Raw genomic sequence first — 22079 nt, forward strand, 5'->3', positions numbered from 1 at the left:
CCACCTCCACCCCTGCCCACCTCAGGCACCTGGCGCAGCAGGAGACCAACCGCACCATCGCCACCAGCACCAGTGTGGTGAAGCGGCTGGCGGAGCTGCTGCGGGGCTGCTCCCGGGTATGTCCGGAGGCCGCGAGGGGACCGGCAGGCGGGCGGAGGCGTCCTGGGGTGGGAGCGAGGGAGGGCCAGGCGGTGTGGGGCAGGTCTGCGTGCACGGCGCTCAGGCCTGGGGCACATAGTGCCAATGCCAAGAGCTCAGCTGCACTTGGGACCAGGCTGGGTGTGAGGGTGTCCACGGTGATGGGTGGTGAGTGTCCATGGTGATACTGGCTGTGCCTGGAGCCGAGGTGTGCCTGGGTGTGAGGTGATGGGGTGAGTCTCTCTCTCTCTCTCTCTCTCTCTCTCTCTCTCTCTCTCTCTCTCTCTCTCTCTCTCTGCAGCAGGAGCGGCTTCAGCTGGACCGCCTGAAAACTCAGCTCTCGGACGCCATTCAGCGCTACGGAGCGGTGCAGATGGTGAGGGCACTGGTGGCGCTGGTGCTGGCCGGGTGGGGGCCTCGCTCCCTCGGGCACCCACACTGGCCGTCTCTCCTGGGTTGGGCTGGTGCGGCCCCCGCCCCCACAGCAGAGGAAGGGCCATCCTTGTGGGGTGACCACAGGCCGCGTGCAGAGAAGGATGGGGCCCTCTGGTGCTGCCCGGGAGATGTCCGCATGACGGCCTCCCAGGAGGTGGGGAGCCAGGTGTCGCCCCTTGTGATGGTGGGGAACTAGGCCAGGGAGTCCGGTGCCTGGGTGCGGCTGTCCCACGGGTCCTCGTCCTCGGCAGGGCGGCCACGTGCCCAGTTTTCCTGTGACCCTGGAGGGCTGCACTCTCCCGGGGGTGGCCGTGCTCTGCTGTCAGGCATCACCCGGTGCTGCCTGTCTGTCTGATTGTCTCTCCTCTCTGCCTGCCTTTTCTGTTCTTCCCTTGTCGTCCGCCCCCCCCCCCCCCCCCCGCGCTGCTTCCAACAGACAATTGCGGAGAAGTCCCGAGCTCTGCTTCCCACGGCGCAGACGGGTGGCCGGCAGCAGGTGGGTGCCGGGGATCGCCGTGGCCGTGACGGAGGGGACCACACAGGGTGTGGCTGGTGGCAGGGAAGAGCAGGAGGGGCTGAGGGAAGGGCCTTGGTCCCAGGGGTCGGCCTGGACAAATGACCTTTTAAAAAGTTGGCATTTGACAACCGGCTGGCGTGGCTCAGTGGTTGTTCATCGGCCTATGAACAGGAGGTCACAGTACGAGGCCTGACCAGGGCACGTGCCCGGGTTGTGGGCTTGATCCCCAGTGTGGGGTGTGCAGGAGGCAGCCGGTCCATGATTCTCTCCCTCTGCCTTCCTCTCTCTGAAATCAATAAAAACACCTAAAACAAAGTTGGTATTGGACCTTGGGTCTGTGGCTGGGCCTGGTCCGGGGCAGTTCCTGGCAGTTCCACTCACGGCCGTGTATCAGCCCAACCCTCCCATGCGTAGAAGCTGAGGACAACCTGGAAAAGAGTGTGACGAGGCCTAGATGAGCGAGGGTGGGGGCGAGGGCGCGGCAAAGGAGCAGCGGCGGAAGGGGTGATGGTTGAGAATGTTCCAGAAGTGTCCAAACGCTTCAGCTCCACGATGAGTAGGATAAATGTGTCCTGTCACAGCGTCATAAAGTTTTGAACAAGAAAGGCAAAAATAAAACCGTAAAAGCCGATTAAAGCCTCAGAAAGAAGTCACGTTATTCGAAGAGGAGCAGTGAGACTTACATCTGATTCTCGAGGAGCAGTGGGAAGACCCTCCGAGCCTGAGGGAAGGTGCTCGCCCATCTTTCCGCCGATGAAGCCCCAGCCACAGGAAGACGGCTGGTGACCTTGACTTTGTTAAAGCCAACACACCCTTAGGAGAGTGAAGAGGCAGCCCGTAGAGTAGGCGGAGGTGTTTGCCCGACTCGTACCTGAAAAGGACTGCAGCCGCCTATGCAGATAAAAGGCTAACATGCCGGATGTCCCCTGGGGAGTTCGGCCAGGAGACCGGGAGTTCAGTCGCTCGCTGTGGCATGTGCTGACCACCAGGGGGCGGTGTGGAATGAAGGAAGACCCTGGCCGGCAGCCAGAAGGAAGGCCTTCATCGGCCCTGATCACCGGCAGGCCGAGGGACCCTACCCGTGCACGAATTCCATGCACCTGGCCTCTGGTAATATATGAAGGTCTCACAAATCAAGAACAAGGCAGCTCCATTCAAGAGCCAAAAAGGGCAAAGCCTTAGGCCGGCACATGGCAGGGGCACGTGCTCTCAGCCTGTGTCTTGGAAGAGGGCAAAGTGGACCCCCATACCTCCTTGCACCCCCAAAATAACATATGGGCAGTACCTCGTGGACGAAGCTGGGCGCTTGAAGCCTCACACCGTGTGGATGGGAGAGGAAGTGGTTGCCCGGGAGCACTGGGACGCCTGTGCACCTCGTGCCGTGTCTTCCCGTGACCGCAGCTCCTCCCCAGTGCCCCCCCCACGGAAGCCGTGCCACGCTCCGCAACATGACACCCAGTTGCGTTTCTGTAAAATTCTTTTTAAAGAAGAGAATAGTCAGTGGTGCTTCTGAGAAATGAGGAAAGATGAGATGATTTTCAGGGATCACGTCAGCTGGCACAGCGAGGTGACCACCCTGCCCCACGCTGGTACGCCCCCCATGGGCCCTGTCCCGGCTGGTGGTCCAGGCAGGAGCACTGGAGGGGTGACCTTCCCAGAGCCCCGAGGCCCTGTGCTCCTCCCTGACCCTGGGGGGGGGGGGTGTCCTCTGGCCGCCTGGAAGGACCCTGAGGGTTTCGTCTTTCTCACGGGAAAGGACCCTCCAGCCGTCCCACGGGCTGTGCTCCTGCGTCAAAAGGGGACCCGCACCCTTGGCCCTGGAGGGAGGAGAAAGCCGCCTTTGTTGACGCCTGGAAATGGAAACGCATCACAGGGGCCCTCCGCCCGCCCTGAGCAGAGGCAGCAGCTCCCGATCCGCTGGAGCTGAGACCCAAATTGGGCCTTTGTGAGGAGAATAAGGGCGCTTTCTGGTCTCTTCAGGAAAGGGAAGGGCTGCGGGGTCTCGCTAAGCACTCCCCCCTGGCCGTCTCCTGTCCTGAGCCCTCCCCCCGGCCCATCTCCTGTCCTGAGCCCTCCCTCCTGGCCGTCTCCTGTCCTGAGCCGTCTCCCGGGCCTGTTTCTTGTCCTGAGCTGCGGGGAGGGCAGCGGTACCTGTGGATGGGCCAGTACGCGGGTCCCCAGCCCACACGTCTGCACAGTAGCTGGCGACCTTGCCCCGGGCGAGGGCCCCTGTCTCTGCAGGTGAGGATGGGGACCCTGCCCGGTCCTCCCGGGGGGCCAGAGGCTGCAGCTTCCCGAGGGGCCGAGCCGCAGGGAGGGAGGCCTGGGCAGGCCTGTGGGGCAGCCCCTCCCGGAGGGCAGTGGTCAGTGCTGCTTTGGTCAGGAGGCTTGTCAGCAGATGCTTTAGAGCTTTCACTTCATCCCATCTGCCCTGAGTTTATTGTCTGAAGGCCTCGGGGAGGAGGGTTAGCGGACCCTACCGCCCCACCTGCCCACCAGCTGGCCCCCTGTGACTGAGAGTGGTGCAGCCACCTGCGGGCCGGCCGGAGCAGGAGCCGTGAGGGAGAAGGCTGCCTTCACACCTGCCCTCCTGGCCCAGGGCCCTGGGCCGTTCCCCTCCCCCCACCCCCCTGCAGGCTTTGTCACTTCGGTGCTGCAGCTCTTGTGTGGACTTCCTGGTTTCTGTGCCCAGCAAGCATGTCTGGGCGCTGGGCTCTCGCCGTCCATGGCGCTGTCCCCCGGCCCGGCCAGGCAGCCTTCCCGTCCCGAATGTGCGGGAAGAACTTGAGACTGGACCATGTTCCTGGGCGGGGCTGGGGGTGGGGACCAGCATGGCCGTAGCTGCCATCCACGGGACCCTGCTTATGACCTGCAGGCCCCCCGCTGAGTGGTCCTCCGACCCCCTGGAGTCCTCACCAGGAGGCAGGGCCATGGGCGGCTCTGGGAGGCCTCTGCGTGGCCCTGGCTGAGGCCGGGGTGGTACTGCCATGTGCCCCCTGCAGCCAGGTTTGGGGTGGCCAGAGGCGCGGGCACGGCTGCAGGCGGGGCCCATGTCTGCTGTTTCTGCCCCCTGCCCCCCACTCACAGCAGCCCTATGCCCAGTGGCTCTGCGGGGATGAACCCCCAGCACAGGGTGGAGGCCCAGGCCCACTGCCCCGCCCGGGTGGGGGTGGGGTGGGAGATAGGGGGTGGGGTAGGGGATAAGGGGTGGGGGAAGGGGGTGGGGGGTAGGGGGTAGGGGCTGGGGGCTGGGTGTGGGGGATAGGGGGTGGGGGATGGGGTGGGAGCACAGGCTCCCAGAGGCCCCCGGTGGGTGAGCCAAGGCTTGGCCTCACGGAGGAGCCGCTGCTGCTGGAGGGGCCTGGGCCTGGTAACAGTCTGTCATCATCACAGAGTCCCCGGGCCCCTCCGGCCGCACTGGCTGAGCAGGAGGAGAGCTTCAACGGGGGCGACAGCGAGCGACAGGGCCCGGCACAGATGCTGCTTCCGGAGCTCACGGAGCAGGACCTGGAGGCCATGCGGCTGCGCGAGGAGGCCGTCCTGCGGCTCGAGGTGAGGCCCGTGTGGTGGGGTGTGGTGTGCGCCTGTGTGTGTGTGTGTGTGTGTGTGTGTGTGTGTGTGTGGTGGGGTGTGCGCCGTGTGGTGTGCGCCTGTGTGTGTGCGCCTGTGTGTGCCGTGTGGTGTGTGTGTGCGCGCCTGTGTGGTGTGTGTGTGCGCCTGTGTGTGCCGTGTGGTGTGTGTGTGCGCCTGTGTGTGCCGTGTGGTGTGTGTGTGGGCCTGTGTGTGCCGTGTGGTGTGTGTGTGCGCCTGTGTGGTGTGTGTGTGCGCCTGTGTGTGCCGTGTGGTGTGTGTGTGCGCCTGTGTGTGCCGTGTGGTGTGTGTGTGCGCCTGTGTGTGCCGTGTGGTGTGTGTGTGCGCCTGTGTGGTGTGTGTGTGCGCCTGTGTGTGCCGTGTGGTGTGTGTGTGCGCCTGTGTGTGCCGTGTGGTGTGTGTGTGTGCCTGTGTGTGCCGTGGGGTGTGTGTGTGCGCCTGTGTGTGCCGTGTGGTGTGTGTGTGCGCCTGTGTGTGCCGTGTGGTGTGTGTGTGCGCCTGTGTGTGCCGTGTGGTGTGTGTGCGCGCCTGTGTGGTGTGTGTGTGCGCCTGTGTGTGCCGTGTGGTGTGTGTGTGCGCCTGTGTGTGCCGTGTGGTGTGTGTGCGCGCCTGTGTGGTGTGTGTGTGCGCCTGTGTGTGCCGTGTGGTGTGTGTGTGCGCCTGTGTGTGCCGTGTGGTGTGTGTGTGTGCCTGTGTGTGCCGTGGGGTGTGTGTGTGCGCCTGTGTGTGCCGTGTGGTGTGTGTGTGCGCCTGTGTGTGCCGTGTGGTGTGTGTGTGCGCCTGTGTGTGCCGTGTGGTGTGTGTGTGCGCCTGTGTGTGCCGTGTGGTGTGTGTGTGCGCCTGTGTGTGCCGTGTGGTGTGTGTGTGCGCCTGTGTGGTGTGTGTGTGTGCCTGTGTGTGCCGTGTGGTGTGTGTGTGCGCCTGTGTGTGCCGTGTGGTGTGTATGTGCGCCTGTGTGCGCCTGTGTGGTGTGTGTGTGCGCCTGTGTGTGCCGTGTGGTGTGTGTGTGCGCCTGTGTGCCGTGTGGTGTGTGTGTGCGCCTGTGTGTGCCGTGTGGTGTGTGTGTGCGCCTGTGTGCCGTGTGGTGTGTGTGTGCGCCTGTGTGTGCCGTGTGGTGTGTGTGTGCGCCTGTGTGTGCCGTGTGGTGTGCGCCGTGTGGTGGGGTGTGCGCCTGTGTAGTGTGCGTGTACGCTGGGCCTTGGATCCCCTATGCTGGAGACTCAGCGTGTCTGGTGACATACCCTGTGGCCAGTGGACTGAGGCCGCTCCCTGCTGAGCTGCGCGGACGCCTGTCCTGGCCCCAGGGTTGCGGGTGGACAGATGGGGTCCAGGGAGCCCATAGGACTCGCTCTGTGTCTGGCCTGCCGCCCTGGGTTCCCAGTTGGCAGCCGTGGCAGAGCCAGGGCCTGCCCTGGGGGTCAGCTCAGTCCCTGTGGCCGCGCCCCGGGCACACACATTCCAGAGGCGCTCAAGCCATTACCAGCTTCCTGATGGCGAGGCCACCTGATGGGCTCCTGCCATCACCCCGACTGCGCACGATGGCAGCCCTGGCATTTGCCCGGAGTTGCCTGGCCCCTCCCGGGTGGGTGGGTCAGGAGGGCCTGCCCAGCTGGGCCGAGGCCTGTGCCTGCCTGGGTCTGGGGGGCCCTGCAGTCGGGGGGTGGCTGGGGCACCGCCTGTCCCTGGTGCTCTCTCCCTGCCCCTCATCCGAGGCCGAGGGCACCCCCCACACTGGCCCCAGGCGGGCCAGGCCCCGAGGGTCGGGGTGTCGGTGCCGCTGGGGGTGCCCCCCACTAGCAGCATCGCCAGAGCCCTACCAGGAGGTGTGGGGAGACAGGGAGGCCCGCAGTGAGGGGCTGCAGCTCTCATTGGTTTGCGCAGAGGCACCAGCTGCGGGGGACGCAGGGTCGCTGTGGCACGAGGTGGTGTCTGTGCCCCCAGTTAAGTCATGTCCAGGGGCTGCCTACTCCCCCCCAACCCCGTGGGCCCGCGTGCGACCAGGTTGTACAGCTCTGTCCCCAGGCCTGTCTGCTCTGCTCGGTGCCCCGTCCATTCACTACAGCCCTGCCAGAGGCCAGGCCTTTCCTGCCTGGCCCTCCCTGCCCAGGGTCTGGCCTGAAGGCGGAGTTCCCACTGCCTGTCCTGCGGCCACGCCCCTCCGTCCCACGCCCTCTGCTTGCGGCTGAGCAGGCGGCTGGCCGGAGTGGGGCCTGGGGTCCCTGCGCCAGACTGACTGACGGTTTAGCTGATGATCTCGTGGTATCTCTGTCCACCAGAGTGGGAGCCCCCGGAGGCAGGGTTTGCCCTGTCACTGCTGTGTCCCCAGGCTAGAGGCCAAGGACCCTGTTTGGGCTCAGTGACTGCTTCTTGAACAAAGGGTGGGTGGGGGATGATGTGGGTGGGGGTGATGGAGAGTGATGGGGGTGGGTAGATGGGTGGGGGTCAGTGGATGATGGAAGATGATGGGTGGGTGGAGGATAGGTGGGTGGAAGGGTGGTGGGGTGAGGGTGGGGTGGGTGATGGTGGGGGTGGGGTGGGTGATGGTAGGGGTAGAAGTGAGGTGGGTGATGGTAGGGGTAGAAGTGGGGTGGGTGATGGTAGGGGTGGGGGTGGGGTGGGTGATGGTGGAAGTGGGGTGGGTGATGGTAGGGGTGGGAGTGGGGTGGGTGATGGTAGGGGTGGGGGTGGGATGGGTGATGGTGGAAGTGGGGTGGGTGATGGTAGGGGTGGGGGTGGGATGGGGGATGGGAAGTGGGGTGGGTGATGGTAGGGGTGGGGGTGGTGGGTGATGGTGGAGTGGGTGGGTGATGGTAGGGTGGGGGTGGGGTGGGTGATGGTGGAAGTGGGTGGGTGATGGTAGGGTGGGGGTGGGGGGTGATGGTGGAGTGGGGTGGGTGATGGTAGGGGTGGGGTGGGGTGGGTGATGGTGGAAGTGGGGTGGGTGATGGTAGGGGTGGGGTGGGGTGGGTGATGGTGGAAGTGGGGTGGGTGATGGTAGGGGTGGGGGTGGGATGGGTGATGGTGGGGGTGGGGTGGGTGATGGGGGGGTGGGTGGACTATGGTGGGGGTGGGGTCGGGTGGGTGAGTTCGGGTGAGACTCCTTGCAAGGCTGTGGGGAGAGGCTCTGCTGACCTGGCTCACACGCACCTTCTCATCAGCCCCCACCAGCCCCATGGGAGTGAGACCCACGTTCCGTGTCACTGACTGGGAGGAGCCCTGTCACGTGGCCCGGCCAGGCAGGTGGGGGCCTCGCGGGGCCTCGTGCCCGGCCTGACCGGAGCGGGCTGTCCTCCGGCTCTGACGCCTGCCCCTGCGCTGGCCTCCTTCCCGGAGGAGAAGGACAGGGAGGTCACTGCAGTCACCAGGTGGGGCAGCGCCTCCGCTGGGCTGGCTCCTCCTGTCTGCGGGCAGGGCCGGGCCCGCCTCCGGGCAGGAGAGGTCAGAGGAGAGGGCGCATGCCCACCATTGCCAACGCGGCGGCTGGCCAGGCGCTGGTCTGGCCCGCAGACCTGGAGCCCGTCATGGCCCACTCCCAGCTGGGTCTGCCAGCCCCGTTCACCTGCTCACCTGTGAGCACTGGGCTCCCTGCTCCCCTTGGAGCAGGTGCCAGCTCAGAGCCCCAGCTGCTCGGTTGCCATGGCTACCTGCCAGCTTAGGAGGGAGGAGGCCGGGTGAGGAGGGGCCGGGAAGCGGCTCCAGGCTGAGCAGGGCCGGCCCAGCCCTCCCATAGTTGGTGCTGGGAGCCCAGTGCAGGGTAGTTGCTCTGGCTGAAATCTGGCTGATATCGAGCTAGAAACACCGAATAAATGAACCCAGAGTTTGCTGTTCCATTAACCGGAACCGATGTCTCTGTAGGTGGAGGGTTGCCAAGACCCTCCTTGTAAGAGGAGACTGACGGGAAGGCGCAGTGGTGTTTGCGGAGCGCGTGCCCGAGGTTTCTTGTGCCCGTGCAGCTCTCGGAGCCAGCGGCTGGAGAGCGAGGAGGCTCCGCGAGTCGCCGGGAGCCCACGTTTCTGCAGCAGTCAGGAAAGTGGGGCACAACTTAAACGTTTACTAGCGAAGGAGTTTCTCAGTCTCGCCCCCACGCTCGCTGTCCTGCGCGTTCTGGTGCCCACGCCTGACACACGGCCCCGTCCCTGGCACCTGTGCACCACGGTTAGGGCTGCCCGACGCCCCCAGAGGACTCCGTCTGGGCAGCTCCAGGGGTGTCTCGGCCGCCGAGCAACCAGCCTCGAGCCCACACCCAGCACTGAGGACAGGACTGCGGGAGCGGGGTTCCCGCCCTGGCTCCCAGGATCCAGACCTCTGGGGTGTCCTCCAGGCGGCCTGGGCGCCGGGCCCCACCTGCCCCGGGCGTCCTCCGTCGGAGCTGAGGCTGCCCAGGGTCGGGTGCCCTGTAGTGACTGGCGGGTCACTTGTCCCGCCAGTGCCTGTGCCCAGACGCGCCCACTGCGCTCCTCCTCGGGCACCTCCCCCCGGCCAGCCTCGAAGGAGGTCTGTCCACGGAGGCCGCGTGTGCCCTGGCCCAGGTTGAGCTGGCGTGTGGTTGGTCAGTGCACCTCGGGCGGGCGGGTGGGCAGGAACCTGGACTGTGGAGGTGGGTCAGTCTGTCTGCGGCCTGGCCGGCCTGCAGTCCTTGTCGTGACCTGAGGGTGGCGCCTCAGCGGGGCCTCCCCGCCCGCGGGGCACCAGGAAAGGCCCAGGCTCGGGCACCCACACCCACCCGGCTGCACAGACCCCGGAGCCGCACCCACAGGCCCTGTGCTCGCCACCACCTTCCCTGCTGGCGCCAATCCCGCAGAGCTAAGCCAGGAATATGGTGACGGTCAGTGGTGTGTGGGGGTTTGAGCCGTGCTGAGCACGCGCTTCCCAGAACTCCAGGGAGGACTCAGTCTTCAGGGCGAGGTCACCCTGTGGTGATCGATCCATCGATCCATCGATCCTTCTCAGAATGAGCTAATGAGCGGAGGTCGCGGGCAGGGCGGGGCTTACAGAGGGGAGTCTGTGGGCTTGGCTCACCAGCATCCTGGCTGCTCTGCTGGGCGAATGGAGTTAGGTTGGAGTCGGTGTCATGGGAGATGCCAGAGGCAGCGTGATGTGTGGGGCAGGGGATGCCCAGGTCCTCAGAGTCCAAGTTTCTGCTCCTTACCCTGCACACCAGCTTCATCGCAGTGGGGCTACCATCCATCCACCCACCCCCACCCCCATCCACCCACCCACCCAACCATACACCCACTATACACCCACCATACACCCACCCACCCATCCATCTACCCACCATCCATCCACCCATCCATCCACCCACTATCCATCTATCTATCCATCTACCCACCCACAATCCATTATCCGCCCATCCATCCACCCACCATCCATCCATCCATCCATCTACCATCCACCCATCCATCCATCCACCCACTATCCATCCATCTATCCATCTACCCACCCACTCACCACCCATCCATCCACCCATCCACCCACCCATCCATCCAGCCACCCATCCATCCACCCACTATCCATCCATCTATCCATCCACCCACCCATAATCCATTATCCACCCATCCATCCACCCACCGTCCATCCACCCACCGTCCATCCATCCACCCACCGTCCATCCATCCACCCACTATCCATCCATCTATCCATCCACCCACCCATAATCCATTATCCACCCATCCATCCACCCACCGTCCATCCACCCACCGTCCATCCATCCACCCACCGTCCATCCATCCACCCACTATCCATCCATCTATCCATCCACCCACCCATAATCCATTATCCACCCATCCATCCACCCACCGTCCATCCATCCACCCACCATCCATCCACCCACCGTCCATCCATCCACCCATCCATCCACCCACCCACTATCCATCCATCTATCCATCCACCCACCCATAATCCATTATCCACCCATCCATCCACCCACTGTCCATCCACCCACCGTCCATCCATCCGTCCGTCCACCCACCGTCCACCCACCCACCTTCAGGATTCACTGGGCAGCACCTGTGTGTGGCCTATGCAGTGCCGACACACACAGCGGAGCCCGTTGCGGGGTGGGGTGCGAAGTGCCTACCGGACTGAGCAGACAGCTCGTCCCTCTGGTGAGGGCTGCGGGGCAGAGCTGGGGACCCCATCCTGCCCGAGACTCAGCCCTCCGGGGCCAGCGCTGTGCTCTGGACCGTGCGGGGTCATGGCCGGCGGCACTCAGAGAGTTTGGGGTTGGCCTCGGAGACAGCGTTCAGATCCCAGCCCTGCCTCTGACTCGGGGGCTGACCCGGCACCAGGCGGGCTTGTCGGCTGCGGCTCTCGCTCAGCACTCGGATGCCAGGCCTGGGCCTCGGCCTGCAGCCCGGACAGCTCATGGCACCGTCTTGTCTCCACAGAGCGACCTGCTGGATGTGACCCAGATCCTCAAGGACTTGGCGGCCATGGTGTCGGAGCAAGGAGAGGCCGTCGGTGGGTGCCCCACCCCGCCCGCCCGCCACTGCTCCCCGTCCAGCTGCCCCGGGAGGAGCCAGGCCAGGGCGGGCTCTGGGGTCTGAGCGTCTCCTCCCCTAGGACGGTCCTGGCCTCCGTGCCCCCGGGGTTCCTTCCCCCCAGGGCTGCACGAGGGAGGACAGGAGCCGAGTGCTGGGGCGGGTCGGGGGGCACCTGAGGTCCTGATTGTGCTGCTGGTGGGTCCTGTGGCCTCTCCTCCAGGAGCGGTGTGTGTGGGGGCAGCACCGCGGGAGGGGCTGTGTCCTGCTGTTTCCAGTTCCCTCCTGCGAGGGCCTCTGGCCCCCCTGGGCCGGCCCCCACACTGAGTGGTCCCCCCCACTGAGTGGTCCCCCGACACTGGTGCTCAGGGGGGCTCCCTGCTGCTCCCCTGGGCCCAGGTGCCCAGAGCCAACACGGTCAGCATCCGGCCAGGCCCAGGCCCCCCTGCACCCGCTCCTTGGCTGAGCGAGGCCCCCCTGGGAGCCCACACCGTGCCTGAGCCCTGCCTCCAGCAGGCTCCCCTCTCCGGCCTGCAGCTCTGTTCACGTCCGAGACTCAGGGGAGCCCTGCGACTTCCTGGTGCCGTGTGCGCCCCGGGAGGAGTAAGTGGTGAGGGCGTCACCTGCCCTGGGCCTGTCCCCCCTCAGGGGCCCTCTGCCTCCAACCCGCCTGTCACCATCCTCCTGACAGACACTTGCTCCTCGGGCCTCAGCCTGGGAGTGGCCTGGCAGTGCTGTCACTGGTTTGTTGAGTGACAGGGAGCGAGAGGGATGGGACAGGACATCCCCCTGAGGCCGACGGGCTGGTGGCAGAGATGACCGCCGAGGCCCAGGCCTGCAGCTCCTCCCTCGGGGTCCGCACTGGCCTGGGCTTGGGCAGGTCACCCTGCAGGCTAAGCAGCCGTGGGCAGTGCAGGGGCGGCCACAGTGCCTGGGCCTGAGGCTCTGAGTGGTAGCTCTCTGGTCTCCCCTATGCCCCATGCATCACGGGGTACACCCCATGCTCTGTGCATGTTTGGGAGGGTGGTGCTGAAGGGGGTTCTCCTTGGCCCCCCAGAGGCCTGGCCAAGTCTGAGTGCCTGCACAGGGCCAGGGCTGAGTGATGGGCTGGCCCTGCAGAGCCACCCTGGCCGGCCCGGGACGGGAGGAGAGGAAGGCGATGGCCAGGGCTGATGAAGCGCCTGTCCTGTGGGGGCTGCACCCCACCTGGCAGCCCCTGGGGCTCAGGGAGGGAGCTGCCCTGCAGGGTTGTGGTGAATGGTCCAGGATAGCTGCGGCTGAGGCTTCCCGACCTGTCGCCCTTGCCACCCCTCCCTCCCCCCACCCCCGTCCCGGGTGGCCCGGATGCTCATTGGTCAGCGCCCCAAGGGCCAGCGCCCGGAGGTGCTCACAGACTGGCCTTAGCCCTCCCCGTGGCTCCACAGCCCTGCCCTCCTCTGTGGCTGAGGCCCCGCCAGTGGGAGCTGCCCAGGGGGCAGAATCTACCAGCCCGGCCTCCGCCCTGTCCTGAGGGGCTGTCCTGCCCGAGGGGCACCTCCAGGCCTCTGTCCTGATGGTTTGGGCTGGGCAGTGCTATGCCAGGCCAGCGCCCGGCACCCAGCTGCAGCCACTGCCTCTCGGAGGCCAGACTCCTCACCTGGACCTCAGGGACCAGGAAGGGGAGGCGCCGCCCCTCGGTTCCCGCCCCTCAGTCTCCAGGAGTAACTGCTCCTGTTGTCTGATTTGCAGATAGTATTGAAGCCAGCCTGGAGGCGGCGTCCTCGCACACTGAGGCCGCCAGCCAGCTCCTGGCTGAAGCCAGCCGGCACCACGTAAGTCAGAGGGACAGCCCACGGCCTCGGCCCCTGTCCCATCCCAGATGGCTCAGGCCTGACCTTCCCGGAGAGGGCCACGCCCATAGGGCATTTCTGAGCCCAGGACTGGCATGAGGGCGGGGAGAGGGGCGGGTGGTGGGTCTGCGCCTCTAGGGTGGTCACCCTGCCTCCTGTGGTGTCACCCGTGTAGGGTGAAGGGCCCTGTCAGCTGGGGGCTGGAGGGCTGGGGGATGGATGGATGGATGGATGGATGGATGGATGGATGGATAGGTGGATGGGTGGATGAGGGGGTGGATGGGTGGATGAGCAGGTGGATGGGTGGATGAGGGGGTGGATGGGTGGATGAGGGGGTGGATGGGTGGATGAGGGGGGGTGGATGGGTGGTTGAGGGGGTGGATGGGTGGATGAGCGGGTGGATGGGTGGATGAGGGGGTGGATGGGTGGATGAGGGGGTGGATGGGTGGATGAGGGGGGGTGGATGGGTGGTTGAGGGGGTGGATGGGTGGATGAGCGGGTGGATGGGTGGATGAGGGGGTGGATGGGTGGATGAGGGGGTGGATGGGTGGATGAGGGGGTGGATGGGTGGATGAGGGGGGGGATGGGTGGTTGAGGGGGTGGATGGGTGGATGAGCGGGTGGATGGGTGGATGAGGGGGTGGATGGGTGGATGAGCGGGTGGATGGGTGGATGAGCGGGTGGATGGGTGGATGAGGGGGTGGATGGGTAGATGAGGGCGGGTGGATGGATGGATGGATAGGTAGATGGGTAGATGAGGGCGGGTGGATGGGTGGATGAGCGGGTGGATGGGTGGATGAGCGGGTGGATGGGTGGATGAGCGGGTGGATGGGTGGATGAGGGGGTGGATGGGTGGATGAGGGGGTGGCCCCTCCTTTGAGCCTGCTGGATGGCGCCGTGACAGGGAGGGGGCGTGGGTGCCACACCTGCTGTCCATGCTGCCCGGGCGCTGACTCCAGCCCAGGTGAGAGCCCGCGCTCACAGTGCCCAGCACCCACCCTGTGCGCCTTCACACTCGTGCTCACCCAGTGCTGGGCGGGCGCCGCTGGGCTGGGGGCGGTGTGTGGTTTGGGGTTGCTGAGGCACCCCGGTTTTATGTATGTATTTATTATTATTAATATATTTCTATTGGTTTCAGAGAGGAAGGGAGAGGGAGAGATAGAAACATCAATGATGAGAGAGTCATGGATCAGCTGCCTCCTGCACGCCCTACACTGGGGATCGAGCCCATAACCCGGGCCTGTGCCCTGACCGGGAATCAAATTGTGACCTCCTGGTTCCTAGGTTGATGCTCACCCACTGAGCCCCGCCGCCGCCAGGCATCATTCCTGTTTTATAGACCAGGGCTGGGATTGACCCCGCCTGTGGGCCTGGCCAGGGTGTCTGGTTCGAGGGCAGGGAGGTGGGAACTGGCCTGAGAGGCTGACAGGACCCTTTGCAGCTGGACTGGCCCCCCAGGCACAGTGCTCCGCCAGCACCCTCCCTCCCGCCCCAGCTTTGCCTGGTGACCCCCCCTCCCCCGCTGCTCCAGCGAGAGGTGAGGAGGGGACACCTCCGTGGCGGGTGGCTGGGGGACTGGCGTGTGCGTGGGAAGGTCCCTTTCAAGGCAGAAACAATGTGGTGTTAAAGTGGTGGGGAATGTGGGCTCATTTTCAGCAGCTGTATGCAAATTGCATGCAAATGAGACTATTTTCCTTCAAGTTCAGAGGAACAGTGTTCTGAGTCCCGTGGGCCCAGCCTCTTGCCCTCATTCGGAGCAGGAGCCCCTGGGAAGCTGGCTGGGCGGGGCGGCCACCGCTGTGCTTCACAGAGGAGCTGGCCCTGTGTTCCGCCTGGGACCCGGCCCCAACTCTCAGCGACTCGGGGCGGCCCTGAGCATGTGGCTTAGCTCTGATGGCTTTCCCCACACCCCTGCGCGGTCCGCAGGCTCAGAGGAGAGCGCCACCCCCAACAGCACGATGGAGCTGGGTCACAGCCAGTGGGGGCACCGCGGGGATGGACACCCTGGTGCCCAGTGCCGGCTGCTCCTGCTCCCGCTCCCCCCCCCCCCCCCCCCCCGCTGCCCACGAGTTATTAATCCGTCTCCGTGTCTGTTTACCTCTTGACAGCAGAAAAGAGAAACAACAGAATTGAACCAAAGGCACGGCCCAGACATCAAACTCTAAAGTGCACGCTCTGCAGATAGAGGGGGCGGGGGGCGGGGGAGGGGGGCGGGGGAGGAGGCCCGTGGGATGGAGTGGCTCCTCTAATGAGCCACAGCCTGGCTTCTGGGCGGGGCCTTCTCGGGCCTAACCGAGGCTCTGAGGGGATGGGCAGGTGCGCGCCTTGAGCTGTGGAGGGAGGCGTGAGCAGGAGACCCCTCAGCCTCCTTGTCCTTCCATGTCTGTATGTTTGTTTATCTTGTTGATGTCAGGGAGGAAGGGAGAGGGAGACAGAAGCATCAATGATGAGAGAATCGTTGATCGGCTGCCTCCTGCACGGCCCTCATGGGGACCGAGGAGCCCGCAGCCAGGCCTGTGCCCTTGCCTGGGAACTGAACTGTGACCTCCTCCTTGTCCTTTTTGTTTTTAAAAATATTTTATTGATTTTTTACAGAGAGGAAGGGAGAGGGAGAGAGAGTTAGAGACATCGATGAGAGAGAAACATCGATCAGCCGCCTCCTGCACGCTCCCCAGGTACATGCCCGTGACTGGAATCGAACCTGGGACCCTTGAGTCCGCAGGCCGACGCTCTATCCACTGAGCCACACCGGTCAGGGCCTCCTTGTCCTTTCCTGACGGTGGTTCTGGGGGCCCTGGCTTCTCTTTTGGAGCCCTGGCCGCAGGGAATGGCCAGCTCCCAGGAAGGTCCCTGTAACGGGCTCGGCATTTGAGAACAGAGGCCTGACCCCAGGCCAGGGTGGGACGTCTGGTCTCATTCCAGGCGACTTGGGCTTGACCTGTCACTCACCTTCTGTGTGACCCTGGGCCTCAGCATGCCCATCCTTGACATGGGCTCCTGGTCCGCGGACGGCTCCAGGCCTGAGCGTCAGCACCACAGACAGCGCCACAGCTGCTGCTCTGCAGGCGGGGGCAGGCACCCAGCATCCTTCAGGGTCCCCTGTGCCCTCCTCCGCCGGACACAGACCCCAGGCCTGGAGCCGTGCCACCTGGCCGTCTGTGAGGGCCCAGGAGGGACAGTCGCTGGGGATGGTTTCTGTGCGGGTCCCCTGTGCAGGTGGCGGAGGCGGAGACTCTGCCGCCTCACACCCGTGCGAGTTCCTGGCCAGGCCAACTCCGTTGTCTCCACCCGGGGGTGGGCGTGGGAGTGCGGGGGGGGGGGGGCTGCTGCCGCGGGGCCACCAGGAGGGCTCATTAGGAACTGGGGCCTCCGCCTGGGGGGCCTCGCCGTGGGCTCCAGGGCCTGCGTGGTGGCACAGGAGATGCACCCACCGAGCCTGGTTCTCCTGGGAGGATTCAGTCCCCCCTTCCCATCGCCCGAGGGGCAGTCTGTGCAGCCCCTCCCGCCCGCTGCCGGTGGCTCTGCCGCCGTCGGCTCCCCCACGCGTGGTCGGGTCCCTGCCCCTCACCACACGACTCTTCGCTGTCTGTCACCCCAGCTGCGCTAGTGACGCCATCTGGGAGGCGGACTATCACCCTACTCTTTGGGGGCGCCTGGTCCCTCCCTCCCTCTGCCCCCTCCCGCGTGTATTTGGGAGCCGCCCTGGGAGCGTGTTTGTTGCAGTTGCCTGGATTCGGGGTCAGTTTGCTGAGGGCTGACACCTCTCGATCCGGGTCCTTTCGTCCGTGAACACAGCATCACCCGGCTTATTTCCGTCTTATTTCCGGCTTATTTCCGTCTGTGGCGACGTGCTAAATACACTTAGGCAGCCCGGCCAGCGCGGCTCAGTGGTTGAGTGTCGACCTATGACCCAGGAGGTCACAGTCCTATTCCTGGTCAGGGCCCAGGCCCAGGTTGTGGGCTGGATCCCCAGTGTGGGGTGTGCAGGAGGCAGCCGACCCATGATTCTCTCTCATCCTTGATCTTTCTATCTCTCCCCCCCTCCCTTTCTCTCTGAAATCAATACAAATATATTTTTTAAAATTCTTTAAAAAAATAAATGCACTTGGACAACAACTTGCTCCAGCAATAGCTTCCCAGTTATTGCTCCAGCAATAGCCCCCCAGCCTTTTTAAAGGCTCCCTCCTCAGTGTAGACGTTTGTCTATAAACGGCCGCCGGGCCCACAACCGCAGCGGCCGCCGGTGGGACAGGTGTGACCGCTGCAAAGGGAGCGCTCAGGCCACCGCCTTGGCGTGTCTTGTCTGCCCCTCGCCTAGGCCTCCTCTCAGCTGCCCGCTGATGAGACCCTGTCACCCACAGCAGCGCTGTTCTCCCCTCGGCTCCGCCTGCCGCAGACAAGCCCCCCGTCCTGGCCACGGAGGGTGCCCTCCCCTCGGGTGGCCCACCCTGCCGGTGCCAGCACATGTGGGCCTCTGGCAGCGCCTGGGGGACAGGCCTCGAGGTGGCAGGGACCCCACGGCCCGTCCCAGAGGGGGAGGAGAGCTCTCTGCGCCCGTGCCCGTGCCCGTCCTCAGGAGGAGTGAGTGCGGGTCAGCGCAGAGCTCTGCAGCTTCCCCGCAGCGGAACGTGCCGATGCGGTAACGCCGGCATGTGTCACCCGCTCGGAACACGGGGTGTTTTTGATGCGAGCACTTAGAAACAATCCATTCCACACCCATCTACCCAAACGCGCTGATTTTGAATAATTCTTTGAAACGGAGTCTAAATATATACAAAGAGACGTTTCTGAAATGTCACGGATTCTGAAGACATTTGCATGAGAAGCAGCTTCTGAGGACACGATAGGGGCGGAGGTTCCGCAGGGACGAGGGTCCCCGTGGGTCAGAGGGACGACACCCAGTGCCCACGTGCCCACCCAGCCCCTCCGGGAGCCCTGGGGAGTCACTGCCTTCTCTGAACTGCCGGGACCTTGGGGACCTCAGGGAGCAGGGCCTGGGTGCCCGCAGGGCCCTGCAGACTGGGGGAGGGGAGCTCCCTGTCCCCCCTCCCCTCCCTTCTCCCTGCCCCTCCTCCCTGAGCCTCCCCAGGGAGCCCTGCCACAGGACACAGCCCAGGGCCCCTTGGTCTCTGCTTCACCCTTGCTGAGAAGGTGTGTCCCACTGGCGGGGCCTGCGTCGCTGCTGGTCCTGGTGGCCGGGGCCCAGGAGGCTGCTGGAAGCGGTGCCTGTGGCTGGAGGCAGCTCAGTGTCTGTGCGGTGACAGGGAGGTCCCCCTCCGCACGCCCCAGGCTGTCCCTGAGGGAAGGGAGTTCCTGGGAGAACAGCCTTGTCCCGGAGGAAAGCACCTCAGGGCTCAGGTCAGAGCGACTCCCTTGTGCCTCTGCCTGGCGCTGTGCAGAGCGGGCCGAGCTTCTCCCAGGCCTGGGTCGCCCCCTGCCCCCCTGCCCGCCCTCCCGCCCACTGGCTGTCCCCGGAGAACACCCTGCGCGCTGGTCTCAGTGGAAGGGCACCAGGCGGAGGGGCACCTGCGTGGGGGCCTTGGACTGACAGCCCAGTGTCCGTCCTTCCTCACCGCGGACACGGAGCCCATGAGGCCTGAGGGCGGCGTGTGCCCGGCCCTTCCCTGGGCCCCGCTGTTGGTCATCCTGTTTCCATCGAGCCTCGCCAAGTTCAGGGCGGCACTCGGCCGAACGTCGCCCCGTCTTCAAGAGCCTAGTGGGAGAGGGGCAGGAGCAGAGTGGGCGATGGGCGGGCTTTGCACCGAGGGAAGCAGGGGGCTGTGGGAGCCCAGTGCAGGGGGAGCATCAGGGAGGGCATCCTGGAGGTGGTGCCGCTGGATTTTGGAGAATGAGGGAGAGTTCTCTAAGTGAAAGTGCCCAGGCTGAGGGAGGAGCTCGTGCAGGGGCCCCACAGAGCTGGGAGGCTAGGCAACCTCCTGGGGCCCCGTGGGACCAACTGGGGCCTCCTGGGGCCTCCTCGGGCCCCCTGGGGCCTCCTGGGACCTCCTCGGGCCTCCTGGGGCCTCCTGGGACCTCCTCGGGCCTCGTGGGGCCTCCTGGGGCCTCCTGGGACCTCCTCGGGCCTCCTGGGGCCTCGTGGGGCGGCAGGAAGCAGTGGGTCTGGGGCTCAGAAGGTGGAGCTCTTTCCCAGCCGGTGGATCAGCTTGACAGCGACTGCACGGGAGCCTCCGACCGGCACCATGACACTAATTGGGCCCCAATCGGGAGCGTAATTTGGGTTAATTGGCTCCCCACCAGCCTCCTGCGTGAGGGGCTGTCATTTCAGACAATCAGTCACAGCAGATGCTGGGGCACCCAGGGTATGGGAGCGAGGGGCAGGCGGAGCGCCCTTCCTGGGGGCGGGGTAGGGCTGACAACCCCCCGCCCCACTGGCCTCGGCCCGCTCTGCCCACCTCCCCACAGACGGGGTGGCTGGGACGGGGGCATCGGTGGCCTCACGGATCCGGGGCCGGGAGTCCGGGATCAGGCGGCCACAGGGTTGGCCCCCGCGGCTCCTGGTCCAGGCCCTGACCTTGGTCCCCACGTCCGCTCTCCCTGTGTCCCTGTGCCCAAGCGTCCCCCTCTCCTAAGGACGCCAGGCAGATGGGGTCCGGGCCCACCCTAGGGACCCGCTATGGCGGGATCCCCTCTGTGAAGGCCCCTCAACAAGGAAGTCCCATCCAGGGCCCTGCGGGTCGGGACTCCCCGGGAATCTGGGAGACAGCCAACCCTGACGCTGACGCCTGTCTCGCGGGTCAGCGTTGTGCTGTTCCCGCAGCTCTCTGTCCCCACCCGCCAGCCCAGGGGTGAGGGCTTGATGTGGACATGGGTGCGTCCATCCATCCATCTGTCCATCCTTATATCTGTCCATCCACCCGTCCATCCTTATATCCGTCCATTCATCTGCCCACCCTTACACCCGTCCATCCTTATATCTGTCCATCCGTCCATCCTTACATCCATCCATCCTTACATCTGTCCGTCCACCCGTCCATCGATACACCCATCCTCCCATCCTTAACATCCTTCCATCCGTCCATTTATCCGTCCAGTGGCCCCGCCTGGGTCCCGGGCTAACTGCCTTTCAGAAATGAGCTCCAGAAAGTGAGGGGTGAGCTCTCAGCACCTCGATGGCTGATGGCCGTCCCGGCGCCCACTGCGGGCGCAGAGCTGTTCACAGGAAAGCGCCCGTGCTCTCAGGGAGTCTCCCCACGCTTTCCCAGAAAGTCCCCAATGTGGTCCGTGCGTTTCCATCGGCCCTGGTGCAGGCTGTGTCCAGGGGCGGCCACCTGCTCCCCAGCTTGGGAAGGGGCTCCCACTCATTGGGCTCCTGGTGGAGTGAGGTGTGGCCTCTGCCTCCTGATGCTGGGGCTGCCCTGAGCCCTGAGATGAGGTGGGGGGGGGGGGAAGGTGCTCCTTCCCCTGCCCGGGAGCCCCCTCTGGTGGGGGTGGGGGTGGGTGTGGGTGCAGATGCCGGGCCTGGAGTGGGAGGCTGTGGGAGGGGCGCTGCCTGGTGACAGGAGGGAGCTGGCAGGGCTGGGGCTCCGAGCACCCCATCAAAGGCCTGTCACCGCCTCCACCATATGTCCCAGCCGAGCATCTGGCAGCCCAGGCCCTGCCTGTCATCGCTCGCCCTCCTCTTCCCCTTGAAGTCACTGCAGAGGCCAGTGGGTTTGCTGGGCGGGGGGTGGGCTGGAGAGGCCAGCTGGGTGGAAGCTGATCAGAGCCTGGGAGTCCTGGGGAGTCCCGCCTCCGTCCCCCACATCCCCTCCGGGTGACCTGCCAGGGTCTCATAGGGTCACCCTCACTCCAGCCGGCCCTGCGGCTCCTGGCTCCCCCCGTTCAGCCTGGGGTGGGGGTGGCGGAGGGACAGGAGGCCAGGAGCGACAGGCCTGAGTGGGTCACACCCGAGCAGGAGCCTGCCCTGCCAGCGCGAGGCCGACCCCGTCCCAGGGAGGCTGAGCTGGTCAGGCAGGGCCGCGTGGGCAGGGCCTGACAGGTGGCGAGCGGGGCCAGTGTGGGTCCCGTCAGCTGGGCTCTGCCGGGCCACGTTGATGGGGGGCGGGCAGCGGCCGGGGTCACGGTCAGGCCTCGGTGCCGGACGGTGTGCAGCCCAATCCCGGGACCCGGTTGCTGTGTTTCTGTGGGCGCAGCAGGCTACTCGGGGCTCGGTTTGCCTCCGTCTTTGTTTAGGGAACGGGGTGTGCAGGAGGGCGGACACCTCAGGGCACCCTGTCTGTAGGGGGGAGGGGATGAGAGCAAGCCTTACTGCTGGGTTCCAGTCCTGCTCTCTCGCTAGCTGGTGGCCTTAGGCCGGTCTCGCTCTCTCTCTCTCTCAATATATTTTTATTGATTTCATAGAGGAAGGGAGAGGAAGAGAGAAAGATCAAGGATGAGAGAGAATCATGGACCGGCTGCCTCCTGCACACCCCACACTGGGGTTGGAGCCCACAACCCAGGCCTGTGCCCCACGGGAGTCGAACCGTGACCTCCTGGTTCATAGGGTGACGCTCAGCCCCTGAGCCACGCAGACTGGGCTTGGGCCAGTCTCTTCATTGCTCTGAGCTCTCACCTGCAGACGGGTGTCCCCAGGACCTGCCCCCCAGGGCGGGGGGAGGGTGCCGTGAGCAAATCCAACAGCCCGTGCCCAGCAGCTGTCAAGGGTTGGGGAAGGCCGCCCTCTGCTGACGGGGCCGCAGTGGTGGACTGGCCCAGGGGACAGAATCCAGGCCCACAGGCCGCACGTGGATGGCGGGTGCTGTCCTGGGTCCTGAATGCCTCAGGCTCACAGCGGCCCTGAGCCTCTCCCTGCCAGGAGGGCTGTGGACTCCTGACTGCCGCCCCTCCCCGCTGTGAGCCCCTGGGCGGAGCTGATCCCCTCTGGCCGCCCTCCTCTGCCCGCCATCCTGGCCCCCTGTGCCCCCTCCTGCACACACTGGCCTGTCTGTTCAGCAGTGTGTCTCAGAGCTACCCACACCGGCTGGGGCAGGTCACGTGACCTCTGAGCGTGCCCTGCCCTCGGGCCCAGGGCGTTGCGATGATGGCTGATGTGTGGGCGGGCGTGTGGGGCCCTCCCGAGGTGGGAGGA

The 22079-nt window shown here is 65.3% G+C and overlaps 1 protein-coding gene across 4 annotated transcripts in view; it reads left to right on the forward strand.

Moving 5' to 3' along the window:
- Nucleotides 1-22079, forward strand: part of TSNARE1 (t-SNARE domain containing 1) — a 38854-nt gene that overhangs the window by 13886 nt on the left and 2889 nt on the right. For 2 of the 4 annotated variants that reach the window (XM_036337777.1, XM_036337779.1), the window contains 6 exons: nucleotides 26-116; nucleotides 440-514; nucleotides 1010-1069; nucleotides 4484-4642; nucleotides 11071-11143; nucleotides 12892-12974. In XM_036337777.1, the coding sequence (XP_036193670.1) occupies nucleotides 26-116; nucleotides 440-514; nucleotides 1010-1069; nucleotides 4484-4642; nucleotides 11071-11143; nucleotides 12892-12974 (541 nt within the window). Of the gene's footprint in view, nucleotides 1-25; nucleotides 117-439; nucleotides 515-1009; nucleotides 1070-2846; nucleotides 4242-4483; nucleotides 4643-11070; nucleotides 11144-12891; nucleotides 12975-22079 lie in introns of those variants that run through there. The other 2 variants (XM_036337778.1, XM_036337780.1) reach the window with 2 other exon arrangements.

The sequence above is a fragment of the Myotis myotis genome, unplaced genomic scaffold (genome assembly GCF_014108235.1).
Source record: "Myotis myotis isolate mMyoMyo1 unplaced genomic scaffold, mMyoMyo1.p scaffold_m19_p_16, whole genome shotgun sequence".
Taxonomy (NCBI): domain Eukaryota; kingdom Metazoa; phylum Chordata; class Mammalia; order Chiroptera; family Vespertilionidae; genus Myotis; species Myotis myotis.